Consider the following 24,837-nt stretch of genomic DNA (forward strand, 5'->3'; position numbering starts at 1 on the left):
AATATATAAATATCTAAGAAGAAAAAACGAATATATATACACACACACACACACACACACACACAATTTACTTTTACTTAATCTTATTTGTTTTTAACTTTTATTTTTTGTTTTAGTTCTTCTCTTAGCTCTTAGCTATTTTTAATAGTTTTGTATCATTACTTTTTCATTTGTATTATTGTATTATTACGTTACTAATCTCTTATTTTCTTTTGATCTTAATCTCTTATTTAAACCTCAAGTTTTATTTTTATCTATTTTTACGAGGGTTGCCCTCAATGTACTTCCAAGTCAAAATAAAGGTTGGTTGACACACACACACACACACACACACACACACACACACACACACACACACACACACACACACAGTATATACACAACTCAGGGACTGTTCTCAGGGACAGAACACAGATATAGAAATCTTCCCGACTGTACAGAAATCTTCCCGACTGTACTGGACACGGACAGATGCAAACTTTCTTGCATGTAGTTGCATGCAAGTTAACTCCCACGCAACTTGACAATTACAGGACAAACAAAAACAGTCACCTTTCCAAGCACCCAGTAAATAAGCTTGTACATTAATTCAATTCATTTAAATCAATTCCATTGACTGATTCAACTTGCCTCGCAAGTTGAGACGCTGAGTTTCAAGTGAGTTGCGGGGCGCCTTACATTCTGCAACTCAAGTGCAATTTAGTTTCACGAAAGCTTTTGGCCCAGAGCTACAGGGCAATGTAGCTAAGTAAGTATTAATATCTCAGTACAGTTGCTGAATATTGCGCTGACTATGAGAAATTCTATAGTACGAGTGAAACAGAGCACAGATCCCGACCTGGTAAGATTTCTCCACGCCTGTTTGTTCACCATGGACAGAAGCTGATCGGGATCCGGTGCCACGTTTCATTCACATCAACTCTACTGGCCTTTTCACAACCATCAGGTAACGTTTATGAATAACCACCTGCTGAAGGGGATCCCTAAAGTGTTTAACCCCAGCCCTGCAGTTCATGTGTTCACAGAATACAGACCGGAAAATGTGTGGCATCTGAAATCCAGGAACGTCTGAAATCCACCAGGAACGTCTGACCATCATAATCTTTCACGGGGATCTGAACTAACAGCGAGCCACAGGACGAGGAAGAGAGAGCAGTTTCGCTGATACGCAGCTTGAGGTCATTAGACAAATTTAAACCAGCCTCAAATTCCACTCGACAAACCAAGCGTCGGAGCGCGAGGCCGACAGTAAACACAAACACAAACACACAAAGAAAAATTAAACCTGACTAATTCGCTGCAGTGTTCGCCAACAGCCTGAATCCCGTCATGCGCCCAGAGGTGGCGTGCAGCTCCGATAGGGAGCGCTGACACGGCATTTACACAGACGCTGGAAAGTTTGATGAGGTCTGGCTTCACCAATGTTTTTAATACCAAAGATCAAAGGTCTTCCGTCAGTTTTCAATAAGGGAAAACATCACGTGTGTAAATATTAGTAGATATTTAACACACACACACACACACACACACACACACACACACACACACACACACGCAAAAGTTTGGGCATCCCTGGTCAAATGACCTCAACAGAGAACACACTTCAGAGTTTTTCTGCAAATTTTAATGAAGAATTTCTCTAGAACCTGTGTGTCAAACACAAGGCCTGGGCCCGGGGCACAATCCAGTCCAGCAGCACTACAATCCCCAGCATGCACTGCAACATCATTTCTACTGAGACCCCAATCTCAGCAACAATCTCTCTTCTGCCCACGTCATAAAACCAAACAAACCGGCTGCGTTTCAACACGTTCAGCTGCAGTTCACCCAACATACACACTATAAACACTCAGCAGCTCAGAAACGGATTAAGAATTAAAGAAACGAGTTCAAGCGCACAGGTAGGTTTAAAGAACTTCTGCCTGGGGGCATTTCAAGAGATTTAATGTTTATCTGTATCTAACGTAGCCTAAATATATCAAACACTCACACGCCATATTTGAAGGTTCACTACAAGTGGCTATTTTGCTGTAGACGTTTCGGCTTATTTAAATAGAAACGCTCTCTTGGCCCTCGGATTTCACCTAACACTCACTGGGCGAAAGGCAGGAACCACACACACACACACACACATTATATATATATATATATATATATATATATATATATATATATATATATATATATATATATATATATATATATATATATATGTTATATCATTCTGGGTCATGGGGTGGAGCTGGAGCTTAACCCAGCACTCACTGGGCGAAAGGCAGGAACCACACACACACACACACACACACACACACACACACATAATTACATATGTAAACCCAAATTTTAACCTCATGAACCAAAACTACATGTTTTTTTTTTTGTTCAGTTTAGAGGAAAGAAATTGCATGCATGTGTGAGTGTGTGAGTGTGTGTGTGTGTGTGTGTGTGTGGGTGTGTGTGGGTGTGTGTGTGTGGGTGCTTACATGCACTGTGTGAACAAACTGACCGCGCTCAAGGGGCCACTGGGTCAGAAAGAGAAGCATGAGACTTCAAGAGAGACACTACAGCTTTCTGACCTGATCTCCATCTGCTGGATCTGCTCACTACAGACAGTGGCGCGTTCTCAGGCCTCTCCCTTCACCGAGAAAAGAAAGTCACTCACTCCGAGCAGAAATCCGCGGAATGTTGTGTCCGACGAGGTCAAACTGAACAACCCTGAGGTTTTCTTTAGGCCAGGTCAGCGCTGAAGCTCACAGCTGCTGTTTTACTGAGCAGAGACTTGGCTTTCTTGGCAAGCTTGTGAGACTCAAACACACTTTTTGTTGCTATACAGAAAAAAATTCTATATAGAACCATATACAACGGGGGGGGGTGGGGGGGGGGTGGGGAGACGTGGGCTGGAGGTTAGGGAACCGGCCTTATGACAATCTGAGGAACCATTTCATGACGCAAAGGGCTCTTTGGGTGCTCACAGTTCTATATAGAACCATGTTCTTTAAACATGTCAGATTATTATTAAATTTGCATTTTGTTGCAGTTTCTTCAGCGAATTAAGAAAGTAATCCATTCTGATGTGTTTATCATAAACACTGAGCGTCACATTCATCAAAGCGTCTCTCTCGGTATGAAGAGCAGGTTTAACTAATGATCCGACAGTTTTCTCTTCCAAACTACTGTCGGAAGCATTTACTGGAACTTTTTTTTTTTTTTTGCCCAAAATTCACAAATACTGTCGCCAATATTTACAGGTGAGGTACTGCTTTCCTCTAAACAACCCGACCCTGGCACGTTATTGCAAGACTACAAAGAGAACATATTGCAAAAGTTGGGTGTCCCCAAACTTTTGATGTGCAGGGTGGACTGCTCCCACGGTCACGTTCAAGGATGCCAACCTCAGTGACTTTGAAACAGGAAGGGAAAACGCACTGCCTCAACCTCTGAAAGACCAAACCGCCTTAAAACGCACAGCTTGCGCTTTCAGACCACGGCAGTCGTGCTACGGCTGAGCGTTATTGGTTTAGGAGATTTGCTGATACGTTAAGACAATACTTCCACAGAAGTGGCCGGCGCTTTCCAGCTCAGCGCTGACCACTTCTGCAGAACTACTGACTTAAGCGCCAATTCTGCTTAGAGCTTTCTTTACTTGTTTACCTGGCAGAGGCTTCCTCCCTGAATGACTTCAGATACGCACATCATTTCCACACAGATGCTCATTAAACCCTCAATACCTCACCTACCAAACACTCACCGGCCACTTTATTAGGTCAGTTGCTCGTTAACACAAATAGCTGATCAGCCAATCACACGGCCGCAGCTCACTGCATTTAGGCATGTAGAGGTGGTCAAGACGACCTGCTGAAGTGCAGACCGAGCATCAGAATGGGGAAGAAAGGGGATTTAAGGGGCTTTGAACGTGGCGTGGTTGTTGGTGCCAGACGGGCTGGTCTGAGTATTTCAGAAACTGCTGATCTGCTGGGATTTTCACCACAACCATCTCTAGGGTTCACAGAGAACGGTCAGAAAAAGAGGAAACATCCAGTGAGCGGTCAGTTGTGTGGACGAAAATGCCTTGTTGATGTGAGAGGTCAGAGGAGAATGGGCAGACTGGTTCCAGATGATAGAAAGACAGCAGGAACTCAAATAACCAACCAGAATCTCTGAGGAACGTTTCCAACACCTTGTTGAAAGTCTGACATGAAGAATTAAGACAGTTCTGAAGGCAAAAGGGGGTCCAACCTTTAACTAGCAATACCTAATAAAGTGGCCGGTGAGCGTATACCACATCTTTCAGTCTTCAGTGGGTCACGTTCACCTTTATTACAGTATTACCCAGACATTAGTCTACTATTAGTGTTTTTTATGCTTGTTATGAAGAAAAGGACCAAAATACACTGAAACAACTTTAAACTCAGATAAAAGTGTTTATTGTAACTTTGACAGAGAAAATTCTCACATCCGTGGGTTTCTTTGGTCTCTTGTGCTCCGGCTCGTCGGTTTTCCTCTTCCCCTCGTTACACCTGGAGCGCGTCTCTGAAAGACCTCCGTTTGGAGGGTCATGTAGCTCTAGCACTTTGCCCTACCCGTCTATCTCAACTAGAATCAGGACACCCCACCCCTAGAGGTGAACGTGCAAACCGAGGGGTAGGGCTGAGTGGCAGGGGCGAGGGGTGAAACGGGACTGGGCCTCTCTCTGTATCTTTTAATCATTGTTTTGAAGTCCAACGTTGGAAGCTCCTGTCTTACCGTACATCTGATCTCCTCACAAACATCTTAGGTTGTACTTAGCAGGTGCTTCAACTAGCAATTACATAAAGGTGGTCTCAGAGTTTTTCCACAGTACTGTGTATTATAATAAACGTCTTTTTTATCTTAGTAGTGTGCTTTTGCGAATAAACATAAATACAGTAAAGATATGACATGAATTTCTCGCTTTCAAAACAGTAAGTGAACTACTTCGAACCCAAGTTTTGTCCTTGACTTCTTGCTGAACGGTCATCATACAGATCGGGCACATTCTACAACAAGCACCTGATTTACCAGATCGGTTGTTATCTAATAACTACAAATAAAACTGGGCTTTTTATCGGGTTAAAACGGTTAAAACACACACCGAGCTTCATAAGACCACCACTCTGCTTTGCCTTAACGACCCTTTCATTCATTCTATTACATAATATAAGCAAATTAACACTTACTGCCCAGGTAAACATAACAATATCATTTTCAGGGAGCTAAAATCATCTGCACAGTACTGTAGACCACCATAAAAGTAGAGGAATTTAATAAAGCATCTTACTCACAACCAGAGAGGAGTAAAAAGCCAGTGCATGGGTCAATGAACAGAAACATACAGAGACACAGAGACGCAGCATCTAACGGAGACGGAGCAACGCAGCGGTGAAGGTACCGGCTGCACTCGCCAGGCCTCGAACTCTGCACAGCGAGCTGCAGGTCAAGTTCGGGGAAGAGGTGTTGCTTTGTCTGAGGACGTGAGGCGGGTATTTTTAGTAGAGGATGTGGGGGGAAAGTTTCAGACTGAAGAAGCTCAAAGCTTTTACAAGACGTGCTGAGGTTTTTGTGGCCCTGCGCTGCTGTATCACCCACACGGCCTTTCGTCTGCTGTGGACGCTCAAAAAGAAGCAGCGTGAGAACAATACAGAGCCCCTAAGCCTCGCCTTACAGCCCCGTCTTCAACGTCAACTTAACCTTTATCGTTATTTATACACAGATCGTGAATTCGGCCGCGTCTTCTCAGCCAAATCGGCAGAAGGCAGACTGGTTTAACAGACGTTTAGGGGCCCGTTTTTAAGGCGAAGCTCAGGCCGTGACGGCGGAACGAAAACCTGAAACATATTTCCACAACATTTCCAGCCAAAGCACATGAGCTGAACAGCACACAACAAACACAAAGAGGGGAGTGTAAAGATACTTTTGTTTGTTGTTATTTCATGTTTTTCCAGGGGATATATCCACTTCAAATAGACACACAGAATGTCTCTGTACTTAAAACATCAATAAAAAAAAGTACGCACTCATAATCATAAACAAAGATTTGCCCATATCCCTAATATCACTCCATTCATGTTCCCTAGACTGTGTATAATGCTCCGGTATCAACCTCGTATTCTCCAGGGGGTGTTTTGGTTCGTCCATCTGAATTTTCATGTCCAAATCGTGAGGCAAATTATTCACTATTGTTTTTTTACTTATTTATTTGTAAAATTCCCCTCAAATGAACAGACCGTGTGTTTATGATCTCCACATGTCACTATATGTTTATGATTTACTGCTGAGAGCCAAAAATCTGCGCCGCTCTTTGTGTTGTTCTCTAAAAGTGATGTTTCCAGAGCAGATCACTGAAGAGACGCCGTCTGTTTATAGTTTAGAGCCCAGATTTGGGGAAAAACGGGTCGACTTTCAGTAGAAAAACAAAGTTCAGCTTCTTTTATTATAAGGGTTTAAAATGACGTCACCGTCTATTAGACTGGAGAGAAGAGCTACAGCCTCACACGACGCCCAGCTTCTGAATGGAGCTGATGGAGTATGAACGTTATGGAGAACATGACAGTTTGGAGCTGCAGCTTCATATCACGATGCTCCCACCGCCATGCTTCACTGTGGATGTTCTTGGGACCAAACACACAACCGCACTTTCTCCAAACATGACGAGCTGAATTACTGTATAAGAGTTGCTCCAAAACAGTTCCGACTTCCAATTTCATATGTTCATCTCGGGGCTTCTTTAGCAGAGGAATGAAGTCATGTTTACATCGTGGTGACAGACGGGTAAGGACTGGATGTCCGGAGTGTGTGCGCGTCATACTTTCTATTTTTGCTAGTATAATAAACCAGATTATTTTTTTCTAGAAATGCGGACATTGACACATCGCACCTGAAGTCCAGGTGTACCGAGTTTTGTATGTCACTTAACATGAACTTGGCCTATGATCACATTGTTTTTGAGAAGCTGGAGTACGGCTGGACAACATGACGATAACAACGATTGATGACAGAGAAATTACAGTACAGGTGACGGTACGTTATCGGCAGTACGGCGTGATTCATTCAGAACAGAGCGCGATCAGGCCGTTTAACTGGACCTTTAACTGCACCACATGAAATGTTGAACATGAAAAGTAAAGTCCCGTTTTCGGTATATATTCTTTTTCACGCGTAGCACTACTGCCTCCTTCTCATCCATTCTAACTCAGCCGAAGCCAGAAAAAATAAACACTGCGAGCACTTTATTCTGTTTTTGCCGTTCTGCCCAGTCTTAAGCTGGAAAAGTTGCTGAACTGCGTTTGCTGCAGTGCAAACACTCTGACAAGCTCTCTGAATCCAACTTCTGGGAGTAGTGTTTTGGAAAAGGGAACACGAGGGGTAACGTTGCGCAACTGAAGTATGCAGACGTGAGGATTTAGTGCATTCCTCTGAGGGCCTGCACACGCACATCACCAGAGATTCTCTCCCACCGAGTGAAAACTGCGTCACACTGTACTACACACACTGCCACTGACATGTTGGTGATGTAGCTGTATTAGAATATATGAAAATGTAACTGAGTGATACAATTTACTACACTGTATTCATTGATGTACTATAAGACTATAGAATATATGATTTTACTGTATTACATCATCATGAAACTACACTAAAACATACATTAAGTAACTATACTACGTGTGACGTAACTAAACCGTCTATAATATATACGCTGTAAATATATTCAGTATATGTGATGAAACTACACTATAACGTGCGATGTAACTACACATACTCCACACGATGTGAGCTGGGGCCGAATGGACAGCGCCTGCTGCTTACTTCGCTTATTTAAACGGATGTTAATGAGAATTACTTTAAAGCTGTTTTATCAGAGTTACACCACATTCACTCCGCCAAAGAGATCCAGCGTCTTCCCTGATATCCAAACAGGATGCACTTGAATTTCCACCTCCCTTTCATTTTAACTTCCTTTGTAAAAGTGGTCCGATTCCACAGTAGTAGATCACCCGGAACTCGAGGTCCTCTTTAAACCAACAAACTGCCTTTGAGCCAACAAACTGTGCGCCGCAGTGTTTATATTCTTGAGAAAACGGCCTTGTTTTGGGCACCGGGCATTAAATGACAACATGCTCTCCCTCTCTTCAGCTGCTGTATGAGCCCTTTCAATACGCGGCCCAGCACACGGCGTTTGTGAGCCGTTCCCGCGGTGATGACGCAGGCCAGTCTACACGGATCAGCACAGTGCTTTCTGTGTATAGTATATAACCAACATAATGTAGTCACCAAAAAATAAACGTTTGATAACCGACGTGAGAGGAAAGCCATCGACATGTCCTCGGACCCCACACATCCCAGCCACCCCCTGCTCCATCCTCTGCCATCCGGAAAGAGGTACCGGAACATCCGAGCCAGAACCACCAGGTTCAGGAACAGGTTCTATCCCCCGAGCTGTCAAACTGATCACATCGGCTTAACAACAACACTACAGTCTGCTACTGACCAGCCTGACCACCCAGCACACTACACACCGAGCTCCACCGGCTCACTACTGACCACCCAGCACACTACACACCGAGCTCCACCGGCTCACTACTGACCACCCAGCACACTACACACCGAGCTCCACCGGCTCACTACTGACCACCCAGCACACTACACACCGAGCTCCACCGGCTCACTACTGACCACCCAGCACACTACACACCGAGCTCCACCGGCTCACTACTGACCACCCAGCACACTACACACCGAGCTCCACCGGCTCACTACTGACCACCCAGCACACTACACACCTAGCTCCACCGGCTCACTACTGACCACCCAGCACACTACACACCGAGCTCCACCGGCTCACTACTGACCACCCAGCACACTACACACCGAGCTCCACCGGCTCACTACTGACCACCCAGCACACTACACACCGAGCTCCACCGGCTCACTACTGACCACCCAGCACACTACACACCTAGCTCCACCGGCTCACTACTGACCACCCAGCACACTACACACCGAGCTCCACCGGCTCACTACTGACCACCCAGCACACTACACACCGAGCTCCACCGGCTCACTACTGACCACCCAGCACACTACACACCGAGCTCCACCGGCTCACTACCGACCACCCAGCACACTACACACCGAGCTCCACCGGCTCACTACTGACCACCCAGCACACCAGCACACTACACACTGAGCTCCACCAGCTCACTACTGACCACCCAGCACACTACACACCGAGCTCCACCGGCTCACTACCGACCACCCAGCACGCTACACACTGAGCTCCACCAGCTCACTACCGACCACCCAGCACGCTACACACTGAGCTCCACCAGCTCACTACTGACCACCCAGCACACTACACACTGAGCTCCACCAGCTCACTACTGACCACCCAGCACACTGAGTTCCACCAGCTCAGAGGACTGTATGCTGTGCACTTCATCTCTGGCCTTATTTCTAGTATATTTATATATTTATACTGTTGCTGTTTATTTAAGATGTTATCTGAACATCATGCTGCTGCACTGTACACTTTATATACAGATCACTGTTTACACCATTAGTACTTCTGCATTTACTGGACTGCAGTTCACCAGCACATTTCTGTCTCTATACCTGATACACTTGAATATCTGACTATGCACTAACTGTCTATACGTCCAACACACCTGTAACACCAGCCTACGCACATGTTGTCTACGTTCGTACCTACTGACCGCACATTGTCTGTCTTTTACTGTCTTTAGTCTCTGCGCTGTTTACTACGCATCTTTTATTACTGCACTGGAAAAGTGGCCCCATAGTGTTTTGTTATACTGAACTACGCTGTACTGTATAATGACAAAGTTGAATTGAACTGAAACCTAGTTTCTGAAAAAGGAAACAGCTGGAAAGCAGCAGCTGTGAAAAGAGCAGCAGTTTAAAGGGCTTTTAAGTGCAATGACATCATGCATGAAAGCGTCCCTGAGCAGCCGACTGAGACCCTGAGAGAAGCTCAGGGTGGACCGGCAGGTCATTCTCCTCACCTGAGAGCAACACCAACACCGCCTGTCCACTCACTGCACAACAGCAGCGTCACAAGCCCTCAATGGTATCAGCACTCGGAGTTCGCACGGTCAGCCCTTACAAGGGAGTCACAAAGAACTGCACAATTTCTTTCATTATTACATAAAAATTAAACAATTAAAATAATCGTTATATCTTATTATTATTACTATTATTGTTTTATTTATTTTTTTTGCGCTGTTTATATACTTGAGAATATTTATATTCTTTTTATCGTTGAGAATACTGTCTTTTTGGGAGTTTATAAAATTAATATTGTAATTATTTTAGAATTATAATAATACTTAAAAGTAATTAGCACTAAAATAATAAAATAATTTAAACATTCAACATTAAACATCAACATTCCATATGAGCTCAGAAGACTCGTGTAGGTTCTCTGGTGGTTCTGGATGGTAAATAAAGTGTCTATATCTGTGTTGTAGTCATGGCGACGCCTGGTTCCCATCACCACCACTGTAAAGACGTCTGAACCGTTTCACACCAAACCCTCTGAATGACCATGGAATTCTGCGTCTGTATACGTCCATAAGGCACTTATATGATCAAATATCTCAACATTCTACAAATGATCCAACTGACTATGAATAATATTCGCAGTAAACAATTCTTGCACCAAGCAAGTCAGCCGGTTGACAGTATGCTGCAGTTGCCGAGCAACATAATGATCAAAGCCTCTTCTGAGAATAGCATGAAGGGTTTCAACGGAACCGTCTATAAACAACAAACAGTCTGGCAGCGCAGACTGAAAAAGCTCAGAGCTCTTAGAAGACGTTCTGAGGGTTTTGTGGCTCAGCGCTGCAACATCAGTCACATCTTCTACAGTGGACGCTGGAGAACCAGCCTGAGAACCATAACAGAGCCTCTCCTTCAACTTCAACTTGACCTTTATTATGCATAACAGGGAAAACCCTCTCTCATTAAACCAGGGCTGGACAACATGACCAAATAACAGGACAATAAAGCCCACGTTTGTTTAGATTATGATGCTGTGGGAGTTTTAAACATCCACCGGCGTGCACTCACTGCCCCTTCCACAGGCCTAATCTGCAGAGCTGAGCTGGAGCTTACCAGCTGTCCTCCCTCAGGTCCTGCTCGGCTGACCAGACGTCAGCACTCTTCCTCCTCGCACTCCTCTTCCTCCCCCTCACTCCGACCATCAGGATGGGCCTCAGGCCAACTCCTGGAGGAGAACTCCTACCCACTCTGGGCTGTACACGTTCTAACCAGCAACAGCTGACTAATCAGTAGATCAACTGCCTCCCCCGTCTTCACGTTCTAGAGAAACTTTCCGAGTCAGAGCTGCTCACAGTGGTGGTGATGGGAACCAGACGTCCCTCTAAAAGCTCCTTTCAGAAAGTTCCTACAGGAACTGGTTCTGAATTCACTGCCTGATGACTGAGACGCTGTTTTATGATCTTTTCAGATCAGATTTTAGTTTAAAACATACATTTTAATTCTTTCATGAGATGCAGGGCTTTGTAAGGAATATACAGGCATAAGATCACAAGCACCACCTTGTCCACTTTATCAGCTCCACTGACCGTATAGCTGCACTCTGTAGTTCTACAGTTACAGACTGTAGTCCATCTGTTTCTCTGATACTCTGTTACCCTGTTCTTCAGTGGTCAGGACCCCCATGGACCCTCACAGAGCAGGTACTGTTTGGGTGGTGGGTCATTCTCAGCACTGCAGTGACACTGACGTGGTGGTGGTGTGTTAGTGTGTGTTGTGCTGGTGCGAGTGGATCAGTCACAGCAGTGCTGCTGGAGTTTTTAAACGCCTCAGTGTCGCTGCTGGACTGAGAACCAATAATATCCAGCCAACAGCGTCCTGAGGGCAGCGTCCTGTGACCACTGATTAAGGACTAGAGGATGACCAACACAAATGAGCTGTCGTCTCTGACTTTACATCTACAAGGTGGACTGTGTGTGTGTGTGTGTGTGTGTGTGTGTGTGTGTGTGTGTGTGTGTGTGTGTGTGTGTGGGCTCACTGCAACCCTCTGGTTCCTGCTGCCACCACTGTGAAGAAAGTGTCAGTTTTCTGTGATAAACCATTTCAACCACTCATCCCTACCAAACCACGCTCAGTGACCATTTAAATCACTGAATTATGAAGAAATTTTGGGAAATTGGTGGAATTCCCCTTTAAAGCTCAGACTGCATTATTATGATCAAGAACCGTAACATTTGTTGGACAAAGCCAACACCTTAAGTCATAAACAACACAGAAACAGATCTAGAAGGTCTGAGTCACATCATTTATTATAGAGCTCATTTGCATATCACAGCCCTCCACAATATCAATACTCCAAAAGCACATATCACATTAATGACTGAATAAAAAGACCCTGAAAGTGATAACCTGCAACGATCACCCACAAATGTCTTTCCTAAAGTCATTTTAAGCTCAAGAACAACACCAACACTACAAATTTGATTCGATAGTCTTTCTTCAAGAGTTCTTTTGTTAAGAAGCTGGTTCTCTATAGAACCATGAACACTAAGAGAACCCTTCGCATGATTAAAGGCGTTATTTGCATGGTGATGGGGCTCTTCAGACTGACAGGGACGTGCTGTAAATGGTTTGATATAGCACCCAAAGGGTTCTTCTCTTGTTACGACGTCAAGCTTGTAACAGTAGTAGAACCCTTTTGGATGCTATATAGAATCATTTTCAAAAAGGTTCTATAGAGAACCATCTGCGGCACATTCATGCCCATTCTCCATCAATAGGAAGAACCATTTCATGATGCAAAGAACCCTTTAAACATGCAAGGGGTTCTGTGAGTGTCCTGGGTTCTATATAGAGCCATTTTCTTTACTAAAGAACCCTTTTCTAAGGCAGTTACACAAATATAGTGAGGTCCAGAGATAAGATCTGCTGACTGGACTAAGAGCACCGGCCACACTTACTACATCAGTCTCTCATTGCGTTTGTTGCTCTTTATATCGATCTAAAGTTGTCGGAATAAAACCCTGTATTTCCAAAATAGTGACTTTACAGGAGAGGGAGAAAACCTACTTCACTTTCAATGTAAGTCAATGGAACCAGACGTCTTTCCAAGTCATTCTGGGTCGTTTCTTTTGGTCCGTTCACCATGAAATTTACAGACGATCTAAAGGACAACAGGTGTTTTCAAAATATGTAAAAAACTGAAAAACGACAAAAATGGAGATACGACATACGAGCATTCGGATCATATGTAGTTCTGTCAGAAAAGCCTCTCGAGAAGCCGCTCTCTGGAGAGAACGCCAGAGACCGTTCAAAACTGTCCGGGTACTTTTTAGAAGACCCGAAAACAGAAGACAGCCCGGTTTCATTACTTTGTTTGGTCACTGCATCATTCCACTCGTGTTGCTTCACAGTGCCTGTGTCACTTTTATCCTAAAATGTGGAAAACAATAAAAAATAAGGAAAATCCTGCCCTGAACAGCAGTGTTCGGAGCTTTCGGCTGGACCTGTACTGACAGAGCCAGCTAAACTGGTCACTGTGGTGAGGCCTCTTCAGAATGAGGATGTGAAAGCCAGCACAGCGCTGAGGAATTGCGGGAATTGCGAAACCAAAGGTTTTCTCAGCACTGGCTCCAAATATTTGAAGGGGTAGTCTTTGAAGTGTGTGTGTGTGGGGGGGGGGTCAGAAAGCTGCAGGTTGCTTCAATAAAACAGTTTCCACAGTTCTAACCCAAATTTGCTGTTGGTGTAGGAGTGGACAGGATGGCAAGAATGAAATACAGCCACGTTTTTAAGATAAATGAACACGATACTGAGACGCATTTCACTATTAATTCAGAATTATTTTAATTACCCTGCCTCTGTGATTAAACTCGCAGCTGATCACTGTTTTTAAGTACTGGAGATATCCGCAATATGCTCACAACAGCTTGTTGAGGTAATGATAAATAGCGATATACTGCCAACACCTACACGGGCACACATGGCTGCCACAGATTTGATGGTGCTGTTAAGAGTCTGATGTGCCTCATTACGAGAGCTCGACTTTAACGGCTGCCTGGTTTAGAGCAGTCAGTAACTTTGCGGCCCTGACTGGAACCACTTCATCTTTTTTGTGTGTAATGTTAATTAAAAACATTAAAAATTCAATTAACCTCTCCAGCTCCTCGGGACCACCGGTGGGTCCAAACCGCACTCGGTCCTGTTCTCCATAACGTTCATACTCCATAAGCTCCATTCAGAAGCTGGGCGTCGTGTGAGGCTGTAGCTCTTCTCTCCAGTCTAATAGACGGTGACGTCATTTTAAACCCTTATAATAAAAGAAGCTGAACTTTGTTTTTCTACTGAAAGTCGACCCGTTTTTCCCCAAATCTGGGCTCTAAACTATAAACAGACGGCGTCTCTTCCGTGATCTGCTCTGGAAACATCACTTTTAGAGAACAACACAAAGAGCGGCGGAGATTTTTGGCCTTTAGCAGTAAATTGTGAGCATGTAGTGAAATGTGGAGATCATAAAACACACGTTCTGTTCATTTGAGGGGCTTTTATAAAAAAATAATAATAAAAATAAATAAATACAATTTTTACATATATAAGTTTTTGGCTCAGTTTGAAAATACCTGCTCTCCTTTACATTGTCTGTAAATTTCACGATGAACGGACCAAATTAAAAAGCGCAAAATGACATGGAAATAATTCTGGTTCCATTGACTTCCATTAAAAGTAAAGTAGGTTTTTTCCTTCTCCTGCAAAGTTAGTATTTTAGAGATACGAGGTTTTGTTCCGACAACACCGATGCACAAAAAAATGAACCTGAAATCTGAAAAACGGCATGTCTTTCCATTCTTCTGAAACATAAAAACACAGCAACAGATAATCCCACCACAACAAACTCGAAGCAATGGGAAAAACATGGAATAAGCATGAGGTCTCGAGTGGAGCTGGTAACCTACGACACACTGAGCTCATCTGCAACTTCCTCATTCGTTAACAGTGAAGGGAGAAGTGTGGCCCACTTTCAGTCTCATTCTTTATCCGGTTTTAGGGGAAATTATAGAAATCTGATATTTACAGACCGCGTCTACAAAACAAGCTGAAAACATATGGAGGATTTCAACGTTTCAGACTTTTACTATCACTGTGTTTAAGCAGAACGAGCCAATCGTCAGCTCCAACCTGTCTATAGCATGATGCCAAGGCCTTCGCTCATTGGCTGGCGCTGAGGTCAGTCGCAGGATGCACTTAAGCACACTAACAGCTGCATTTAGCACCACCAGTGCCAGGAAACTGAGACATACGGCGCACATCTTATTAACCACAGATACCGGCTTTAACACTGCTGAAGTCACTACACACCAATCAGGCATAACATTACCACCTCCTCACTTCTGCACTCACTGTCCACTTTATCAGCTCCACTGACCGTATAGCTGCACTCTGTAGTTCTACAGTTACAGACTGTAGTCCATCTGTTTCTCTGATACTCTGTTACCCTGTTCTTCAGTGGTCAGGACCCCCATGGACCCTCACAGAGCAGGTACTGTTTGGGTGGTGGGTCATTCTCAGCACTGCAGTGACACTGACGTGGTGGTGGTGTGTTAGTGTGTGTTGCGCTGGTCTGAGTAGATCAGACACAGCAGTGCTGCTGGAGTCTTTACACACTGTGTCCACTCACTGTCCACTCTATTAGACACTCCTACCTCGTTGGTCCACCTTGTAGATGTAAAGTCAGAGACGACAGCTCATCTGCTGCTGCACAGTTTGTGTTGGTCATCCTCTAGTCCTTCATCCGTGGTCACAGGACGCTGGATATTTTTGGTTGGTGGACTGTTCTCAGTCCAGCAGCACTGCTGTGCCTGATCCACTCAGACCAGCGCAACACACACTAACACACCACCACATTAGTGTTATTACTCGGTGGACGCCCTACGCACAGAGGACGATGAGAAGTGACTTTAATAAGCACATCATAACCTCTGTGTGCAGTATGTAGAGCTGGACATGGCTGTAGTCTAAACAGTCACGTGGTCAGTTATCTCTTCAGTCATGTCTCTCTGTACAGAGTGCTCTAGGAGAGAGGAAAGCCAAGTAATGAACAGACATCTTGAACAGTCATTCTGAACAAGCTGACCCCATTCGGCCTCCTCAGCGCACACTTGGACGAGCTTCCATCGAACTGACGCTGCGCCTCTGGAGAACAGGGCTCCTATTCATTTAACAACACGGCCACAACACAGAAACAAAACAAGGTTTCACCTACATCAGCGCTTTCATGCGCCTACTTTTCCTTTTCATCCAAACGAGCCAAACCAGGCCACTTCTGCTTCCTCGTCTGCAGCCCCAATTCCTTCAGCTTAATATCAAGCGCCTCAGTACAGAATGATCAACTAAACTCATCAGACCGGCCGTCTAGAGTCCAACATATGGTCACCAGTACAGGAGCAGGACGCTGGAAGAGGAAAAGCTGTCACTCTAAACACTGACTCAGCGAAAGCGCTAAGCTGTCAAACAAGATTAGAAAACTTTCAGACGTCTACAAAACAAGCAAACGCAACAAAGGCATTTTCAGGACTTCGTAAAGTCCAAATGACTTCTGAAGTCAAAGAAAAGCTCTTGTTTTCAGAGAGTTTGGGAAAAAACCCCTAATGAGCTTCGCGGGAAAGTAGGAAAGTACTGTACGTTCATCTGCATCTAAGACAAAGGAAGCGCCTGTGACCGGTACAATGACCACAACAGACTCCTACAAAAACAAGACCATCTGTTACTCTTCCCAAATCAAACTCAGAAACTACTGCAGTAAATACCCTTTAGATCAAAAGTAGACCACCGCCGAGTCGTCGGCAACTTTTCTCGTTAGTGAAGTTACTGCAGTCCAGTGCGCTCAAAGACAGCCTGTAACCTCCCCATGAACTTTCATGACCGGCCTTGTGGTATTTAATAACAAACAACTATTAGAGAGATGATTTTCTTTGTATTCATTCATATGCTGTGCATTTTCTGCATGAGTACCTGACTATAAAGGTGCTCCTAACACTGAGGGAGAAAAACAGTATTTCAAATTATATTAACCTTGAGCTCAAACCGAGTCTGACGTCACCTTAAAGCAGTTTAAAAAAAAAAAAAAAAAAGCACTGCTCACTGCTGCTCATCTCACTCTGACTGGACTCACGTGATGCTGGTTGTCATGGCAACGTCTACACTACGCGGCTATAATCACTGTATTAAGCACGGACAGTGATGTACAGCGCATCCCTCAGGTCCTCATCAACATGTAGAAGTGAAAGGAAGCATCGCATGTCTAAGACTCGCAGAATTTGACCATGCTGTACACGTCCACCGCTTATGCTGCGTCGCTGTTGCCAAGTGGCAGCGCACCTTGCAGCTTGTCTCAAGCCTTGTGCAACAGAATTCTGCACAAAAATCGACAGAATTTTTACACTTGCAAAACTTTAAACACGACGAGAGTCAAGCTGCCCCTCGTTCACGTGTGAGCGCATTGCTACTGAATAAAGTGACGCAGCACTGCTGGTAAAGCAGAACTAACTCCTCTGCGGCGCTCGCTCTGCAGAGGAAAATCGTGGTGAAGTGTATCGGGGGGTGTATTTTGCACATGACCGAGAAGTGAAGGAGCCGTTGGCCGTTCAGACCGAGGAGGTCACAGCTTGTTTAACAGGCTTTCATGTCAGTTGTGATGCACCCTGGTAAGTTTAAAGAGTTTAAAGGCTCCAAGTTTGACACCAAGCCTTGGCATTAGTGGTAAATGTGCGCTGGTAACGTATCAGGATTTGTCTGGGAACGTTGTCATTCTAGCTAAACTTAACGCTGACTTTACTGGCATGATGGAGAGATTAGAATAGAACAGAATTCAGAACCGATTAGCCAACTGTGTTTGGATACAGAGGAATAAGATCTAACCCATTTAACCCGTCCGTGCAGTGAAACACCCACATACATGCACACTAGGGGGCAGTGAGCACACTTGCCCGGAGCAGTGGTCAGCCCTATCCACAGCACCCAGGGAGCAGCTGGGGGTTAGGTGTCTTGCCCAAGGGCACTTCAGTCACGTACTGTTGGCCAAAGGCATCGAACCAGCGACCTTCCGGTCACAAGGCTGGTTCCCTAACCTCCAGCCCACGTCTGCCCCCCAAACAGAGAGGGCGTACGCAGTCCTCCACTTCCAGAAATGATGCAGCCGAGATTCCCGCATTTGGGGGAATTGGCAACCGCACAACTGAAGTGCCATGGCTGAATCACGCCCTGGGCGAACCACCTTCGTGATCATTGTATTGCCCCTGCCAGGCAAACAAGGAGTGTAAATACCCTCACGCTTACCTTTCACACTTCAGTTTCTAGTGAGAGGGTGGTCTCCACAGCGGGGGGACACAGTGACTGGAAAGAGGTCTACTCTCTATCCAGACATCCTCTTTTTGAGAAAGCTTAGAAGATCCAAGCTCGACTGCTTTGTTTTACTTCTTGTTTTGATAATGTGGACAAAGACTACTTTTTCATTCACCATTGTTTGAAGGAAGGAGGCATCATGACACCTCATACTGCGCTCTAACAGCGGAGTACTGACTTACTTAAACGCTGGACATTCATTTAACAAAATGGGCAAAGGCCCCTTGGTTAAAGTGTTCTTGGAGTGCTTTAATCAATAAATGGAAGGTAAAGATATGTTGTATATTCTGCTGCTCCAAAACCGACCCGATCGGTGACTTAAAACCCGGGATACGATCCAAACCTTTGTGTTGGAGTTCTGTGACCCCTATCTGGTATATACTTCATTTACATCATTCGTTTTTTGGTGCTGTCAGAACAACACCTTGCATCAACGTTACGGTCTTTAACTTAATCTAGCAAATCTATACCTGCACATATAGACCGACATACTGTACATCTACTATATCTTGAATAACCTGGTATATATACACACATGTAATCAATATTTTATCCTTTGTATAACCTGCTTTACATCCATCTACCTCTGACTCACTGATCATATATGTTAGTGTTCAACTGTACCTATTAGAGCTACATTTCCAAAAGTTTTCACTCCCCCATCCAAATCACTGAGTTCAGGTGTTCCAGTCTCTTCCATGGCCACAGGTGTATAAAGCCGAGCCCCTCGGCCTGCAGACTGCTTCTACAGACATTAGTGAAAGAATGGGTCGCTCTCAGGAGCTCAGTGAGTTCCAGCGTGGTACCGTGATCGGACGCCACCTGTGCAGCAAGTCCAGTCGTGAAATTTCCTCCCTACTAAATATTCCACAGTTCACTGTCAGTGGGATTATAACAAAGTGGAAGCGATTGGGAACGACAGCAGCTCAGCCACGAAGTGGTCGGCCACGTAAAATGACAGAGCGGTCAGCGGATGCTGAGGGGCATAGTGCGCAGAGGTCACCGACTTTCTGCAGAGTCAATCACTACAGACCTCCAAACTTCATGTGGCCTTCAGATCAGCTCAAGAACAGCGTAGAGAGCTTCATGGAATGGGTTTCCATGGCCGAGCAGCTGCATCCAAGCCTTACATCACCAAGCGCAATGCAAAGCGTGGAATGCAGTGGAGTAAAGCGCCGCCACTGGACTCAGCACAAACTAACGAGCAGAACGAGCTTCACTGAGAAGATCATTACCTCTGATCAGCTCTCAGCTTCATTATTAGAGCCAGACGGAGGAGAAAAAGGCGAGATGAGCTGCTTTTCCAGCGTTTACAGGCTTTAACGTCTGTTGGCGCTGCTGCCATGGTAACGCTGAATGATGGAGCATTTGCAGTGGAAAAAAGCACATGAATTCCGATCCGAGGGTCACATTAAGGTCGCATGGCTATGAATCACATACACATCCAATCTAGGACCACGTATGAAAGTGGCTCAGGTCGGATTTGAAAAGATCAGATTTGTGTTCACACAGCGCTGAAAACGCCAGATCTGAGTCACATCAGGGCAGGAAATCTGATTGGTGCCACTTCAACCTGGTAATGTGAACAAAGCCGTGATATTTTTCTGTCTGAAAATAAAAAAGACAATAAACATGTAATGAAAGCTTTTCACTCTGCAGAACAAGCCTGGACAGACTATTACTTTTAATGGTAATCAAACTATAATAAAGTACCTAGTTATTAATAATTAATGTTAATGTGTGTAAGAGAAGGTGTTTTAGATGAATACACCATGAGGTGCTTAGGAGGCGTCACAGTTCCTGTTGAAGACGCTACAGGACGGAACTAAAAGGTCAGATTACTTGTGCTCAGATGTTAATCTGTTTGATACTGAACACAACAGCTCTCAGCCTGGTAACGTCACAAAGTGCACTACACTGATATCACACGGCTGGAAACGAAGGCTTTAATGAAGACGTCAGCAGGCATCAGATGAAACTCATCATAAATGGAATCAAAGAAGCCCATTAGATACGTGATTAGTCCGGATTATCATAGCATTCACCAGAAAGTCGCTCCACTGACGAGTCCGGGACCAGATATCGGTACCATCTGCTCAGATTCCCGAACATTCAGGGGAAAAAAAATCTTACAACCAGCCTAAACCGTAAAACTGTACAGCACTTCAGACCTGGAACAGGGCCGGTTACTACGACGACAACAACAACAACAACAACAACAACAACAACAACAACAACAACAACCACCCAATGTGGTCGTATATACACGTATGAAATTATCAGCAAGCAGGAAAAAAAATAATAACAGCAGTAGATGACCGAGGAAGCAGAATAAGATAAATGATAAAAAAAAAAAAGAACAACATCCTGAATAAGTTTCTATATCCAAAATGAAGTTTGAATAAAATTAATATCCACAATAAAGTTTTGGTGAAATTAACATCCAGAGTGAAGTTCTTATAAAATTAATATCTAAATATTAATATCTAAAATAAAGCTCTAGTAATATTAAAAGTCAGAATAAAGTTCTAATAAAATACCTAGAATATAGTTCTAATAAAATTAACATCTAGAATGAAGTTCTAATAAAATTTATATCCATAAAGTTTTAGTGAAATTAATATCCAGAGTGAAGTTTTAATATAATGTATTTCTAGAATAAAGCTCTAGTAATATTAAAAGTCAGAAAAGTTCTAAAGAATTAATATCTAGAATGTAGATCTAATAAAATTAATATTCATAATAAAGTTTGTGAAATTAATATTCAGAGTGAAGTTCTAATAAAATTCATATGCAGAGTAAAGTTCTTATAAAATATCTAGAATAAAGATCTAAGGAAATGAATACCCAGAAAAAAGTTCTAATAAAATTAATATCCACAATAAAGTTTTGGTGAAATTAACATCCAGAGTGAAGTTCTTATAAAATTAATATCTAAATATTAATATCTAAAATAAAGCTCTAGTAATATTAAAAGTCAGAATAAAGTTCTAATAAAATACCTAGAATATAGTTCTAATAAAATTAACATCTAGAATGAAGTTCTAATAAAATTTATATCCATAAAGTTTTAGTGAAATTAATATCCAGAGTGAAGTTTTAATATAATGTATTTCTAGAATAAAGCTCTAGTAATATTAAAAGTCAGAAAAGTTCTAAAGAATTAATATCTAGAATGTAGATCTAATAAAATTAATATTCATAATAAAGTTTGTGAAATTAATATTCAGAGTGAAGTTCTAATAAAATTCATATGCAGAGTAAAGTTCTTATAAAATATCTAGAATAAAGATCTAAGGAAATGAATACCCAGAAAAAAGTTCTAATAAAATTAATATCCAGAATGAAGTGCTATTAATATTCAAAATGATGTTCTAATACAATGTCCAGAACGAAGTTCTAGTAAAATTAATATTCAGCACAACGTCCTGATGAAATGAATATTTAGAATGAAGTTGAAATAAAATGAATATCCAGAGTGCCATGATATTTTAAGAACAGTAATCAAATCTTTCTAATAAATTAATATCCAGAGTAAAGTTCTAATAAAATATCTAGAACGAAGATATAAGGAAATTAATACTCAGAAAAAAAGTTCTAATAAAATTAATATCTAGAACGAAGTGCTATTAATATTCAAAATGATGTTCTAATACAATGTCCAGAATGAAGTTCTAGTAAAATTAATATCCAGAGTGTCATGATATTTTAAGAATAGTAATCAAATCTTGAGACACAAACCTTCATAAAAAATTATTATTATTAATATCATTACTACTACTACTACTACTACTACTACTACTACTACTACTACTACTACTACTACTAATAATAATAATAATAATAATAATAATTTATCCATCCATCCATTTTCTAAGCCGCTTCTCCGTCAGGGTCGCGGGGGGATGCCGGAGCCTATCCCAGCAGTCTTCGAGCGGAAGGCAGGATATTAATTTAATAATAATAAATTAATAAATAAATAATAAACTAATAATAGACAAAAGTCATATAGAATCATGACAACTCCAAAAACAGCAATATCTAACAAAGCTGGTTCTCTGCACGGCTAAAAGGTTCTTCTCCATGAAGCATCACTGGTTCTATTCACTCTTTAAAGACGCTTTTAAAAGTGGTTCTAACACGGCAGCAAAAAGGGTTCTGTTATGGTTACAAGTCATAGAACTTTTTGCCAAGACTGTCTGAGTTACTGCTGTTTATCATCGATGCTGAACGACTGACATGATAAGATCATTAATATGACTGAACCGTTTGATCAGTCGAGTCAAAACTGAAGGACGGAAACAAACTTACCGAGAGGAAAGGTGATGCGGGGGATGGCGTTGCCATGGCAGCCGCTGATGATGGTTATGAGGGATAGACAGACGGCGGGCAGCCCGCAGAAAGCCATGGTGAACTGGAGGAGAACGGAGACGAGGCTGGACGGTTCAGCTAACTGAGAGCTTCTGCGCTGGCGTGTAGATCTGCTACCGTCCTACAACAGACACACCACTTCCTCTTCCCACAGGAAGCCGCCGTCATGTCATCTGTAAAACATGAGAGAGAGAGCTCTACTTCAGAGAGGGAACACCAGTGAGGCATTGCTTCCTCTTCGGTCTGAAGACTCCTCTCCTTCCTCTGTCAACATCGCGACCGGACGTGACGGGACAGAGTCAATCATAAATCACCCCGCTCAGAAGAGGCCACCATGTGACCGTATGGATGGACAGATGACTTCATACAGAAAAGTCCAGCACCACCATGTTGACCAACCATGTGCACATGTCTACGGAGCAGAGGGAAGCTGGGATTTTTCAAAAAAATACTTCACAGTTAAGTCATTTGGCCAGTGATGCTGTGATGCCCACGCAGGCCTGGCATCAGGACATCGCTTAGTGGGCCGAAGACCCACCAACCAATCATCACGCTCCACTAAACCCACTACCCTGCACACGGTTCTGTAGTGGCAAGCAGCTAAAAAACAAACTAAACTCTGAGTGTCCCTGTTAGTCCATGTCCTGATATACTGCCTGGCTCCAGAACGTTCTGCTCAGTGGATAGTTTTCTTCTTTTTGGTGCTCAGACTACGAAACGCTTTCGCTTACGAAAGACAATAGAAGCTTAAAAGATTTTCACACTGTGATTACATCGGTAATTAAACACCAAACAAAAAGCCAATCCACACCAAAAGACGACCAAACCATACCAGGATCTACCAAACCATACCAGGACCTACCAAACCATACCAGGATCTACCAAACCATACCAGGATCTACCAAACCATACCAGGACCTACCAAACCATACCAGGACCTCCCAAACCATACCAGGACCTACCAGGACCTCCCAAACCATGCCAGGACCTCCCAAACCATACCAGGACCTACCAGGACCTACCAAACCATACCAGGACCTACCAAACCATACCAGGATCTACCAAACCATACCAGGACCTACCTCTACCAAACCATACCAGGACCTACCAAACCATACCAGGACCTACCAAACCATACCAGGATCTACCAAACCATACCAGGATCTACCAAACCATACCAGGACCTCCCAAACCATACCAAAAAACCACCATAAAAAAAAAGTACCAAACACTACCATAAAACATATAAAAAACTAGCAGGCCAGAACAAATCAAAACTACCAAATCCTGCCAAAAACTACCAAGTCATACCAAAAATGACCATGAGATACCAAAACTAACAAGACACACAAAAACTACCATGACTTACCAAACCTATCCAAATCATACCCCAAACTACCATTACATTTCAAAACTACCAAACCATACCAAAAGCTATCCAAGTCATATGAAAAACTACCATGACAAACCCAAAACTACGAAATCATACCAGGGCCTACCAAATCATACCAGGGCCTACCAAACCATACCAGGACCTACCAAACCATACCAGGACCTACCAAACCATACCAGGGCCTACCAAACCATACCAGGGCCTACCAAACCATACCAGGACCTCCCAAACCATACCAGGGCCTACCAAACCATACCAGGACCTACCAAACCATACCAGGGCCTACCAAACCATACCAGGGCCTACCAAACCATACCAGGGCCTACCAAACCATACCAGGACCTACCAAACCATACCAGGGCCTACCAAACCATACCAGGGCCTCCCAAACCATCCCAGGACCTCCCAAACCATCCCAGGACCTCCCAAACCATCCCAGGACCTACCAAACCATACCAGGACCTCCCAAACCATACCAGGACCTCCCAAACCATACCAGGACCTACCAAACCATACCAGGGCCTACCAAACCATACCAGGACCTACCAAACCATACCAGGGCCTACCAAACCATCCCAGGACCTACCAAACCATACCAGGACCTACCAAAACCATACCAGGACCTACCAAACCATACCAGG

General features: G+C 43.5%; 1 protein-coding gene and 1 non-coding gene across 3 annotated transcripts in view; both read right to left on the reverse strand.

Annotated features, from left to right (window-relative positions):
• Positions 1 to 24,837, reverse strand: part of sema4ab (sema domain, immunoglobulin domain (Ig), transmembrane domain (TM) and short cytoplasmic domain, (semaphorin) 4Ab) — a 76,465-nt gene that overhangs the window by 24,401 nt on the left and 27,227 nt on the right. For both annotated transcript variants that reach the window (XM_037535553.1, XM_037535554.1), the window contains exon 2: positions 22,744 to 22,976. In XM_037535553.1, the coding sequence (XP_037391450.1) occupies positions 22,744 to 22,840 (97 nt within the window). In that variant the 5' untranslated portion in view covers positions 22,841 to 22,976. The remainder of the gene's footprint in view (positions 1 to 22,743; positions 22,977 to 24,837) is intronic.
• LOC119262626 lies at positions 18,183 to 18,341 on the reverse strand. Its single transcript, XR_005129782.1, has one exon. It is a non-coding gene; the product is annotated as a U1 spliceosomal RNA (small nuclear RNA).

The sequence above is a fragment of the Pygocentrus nattereri genome, chromosome 27 (assembly GCF_015220715.1).
Source record: "Pygocentrus nattereri isolate fPygNat1 chromosome 27, fPygNat1.pri, whole genome shotgun sequence".
In the NCBI taxonomy this organism is placed as follows: domain Eukaryota; kingdom Metazoa; phylum Chordata; class Actinopteri; order Characiformes; family Serrasalmidae; genus Pygocentrus; species Pygocentrus nattereri.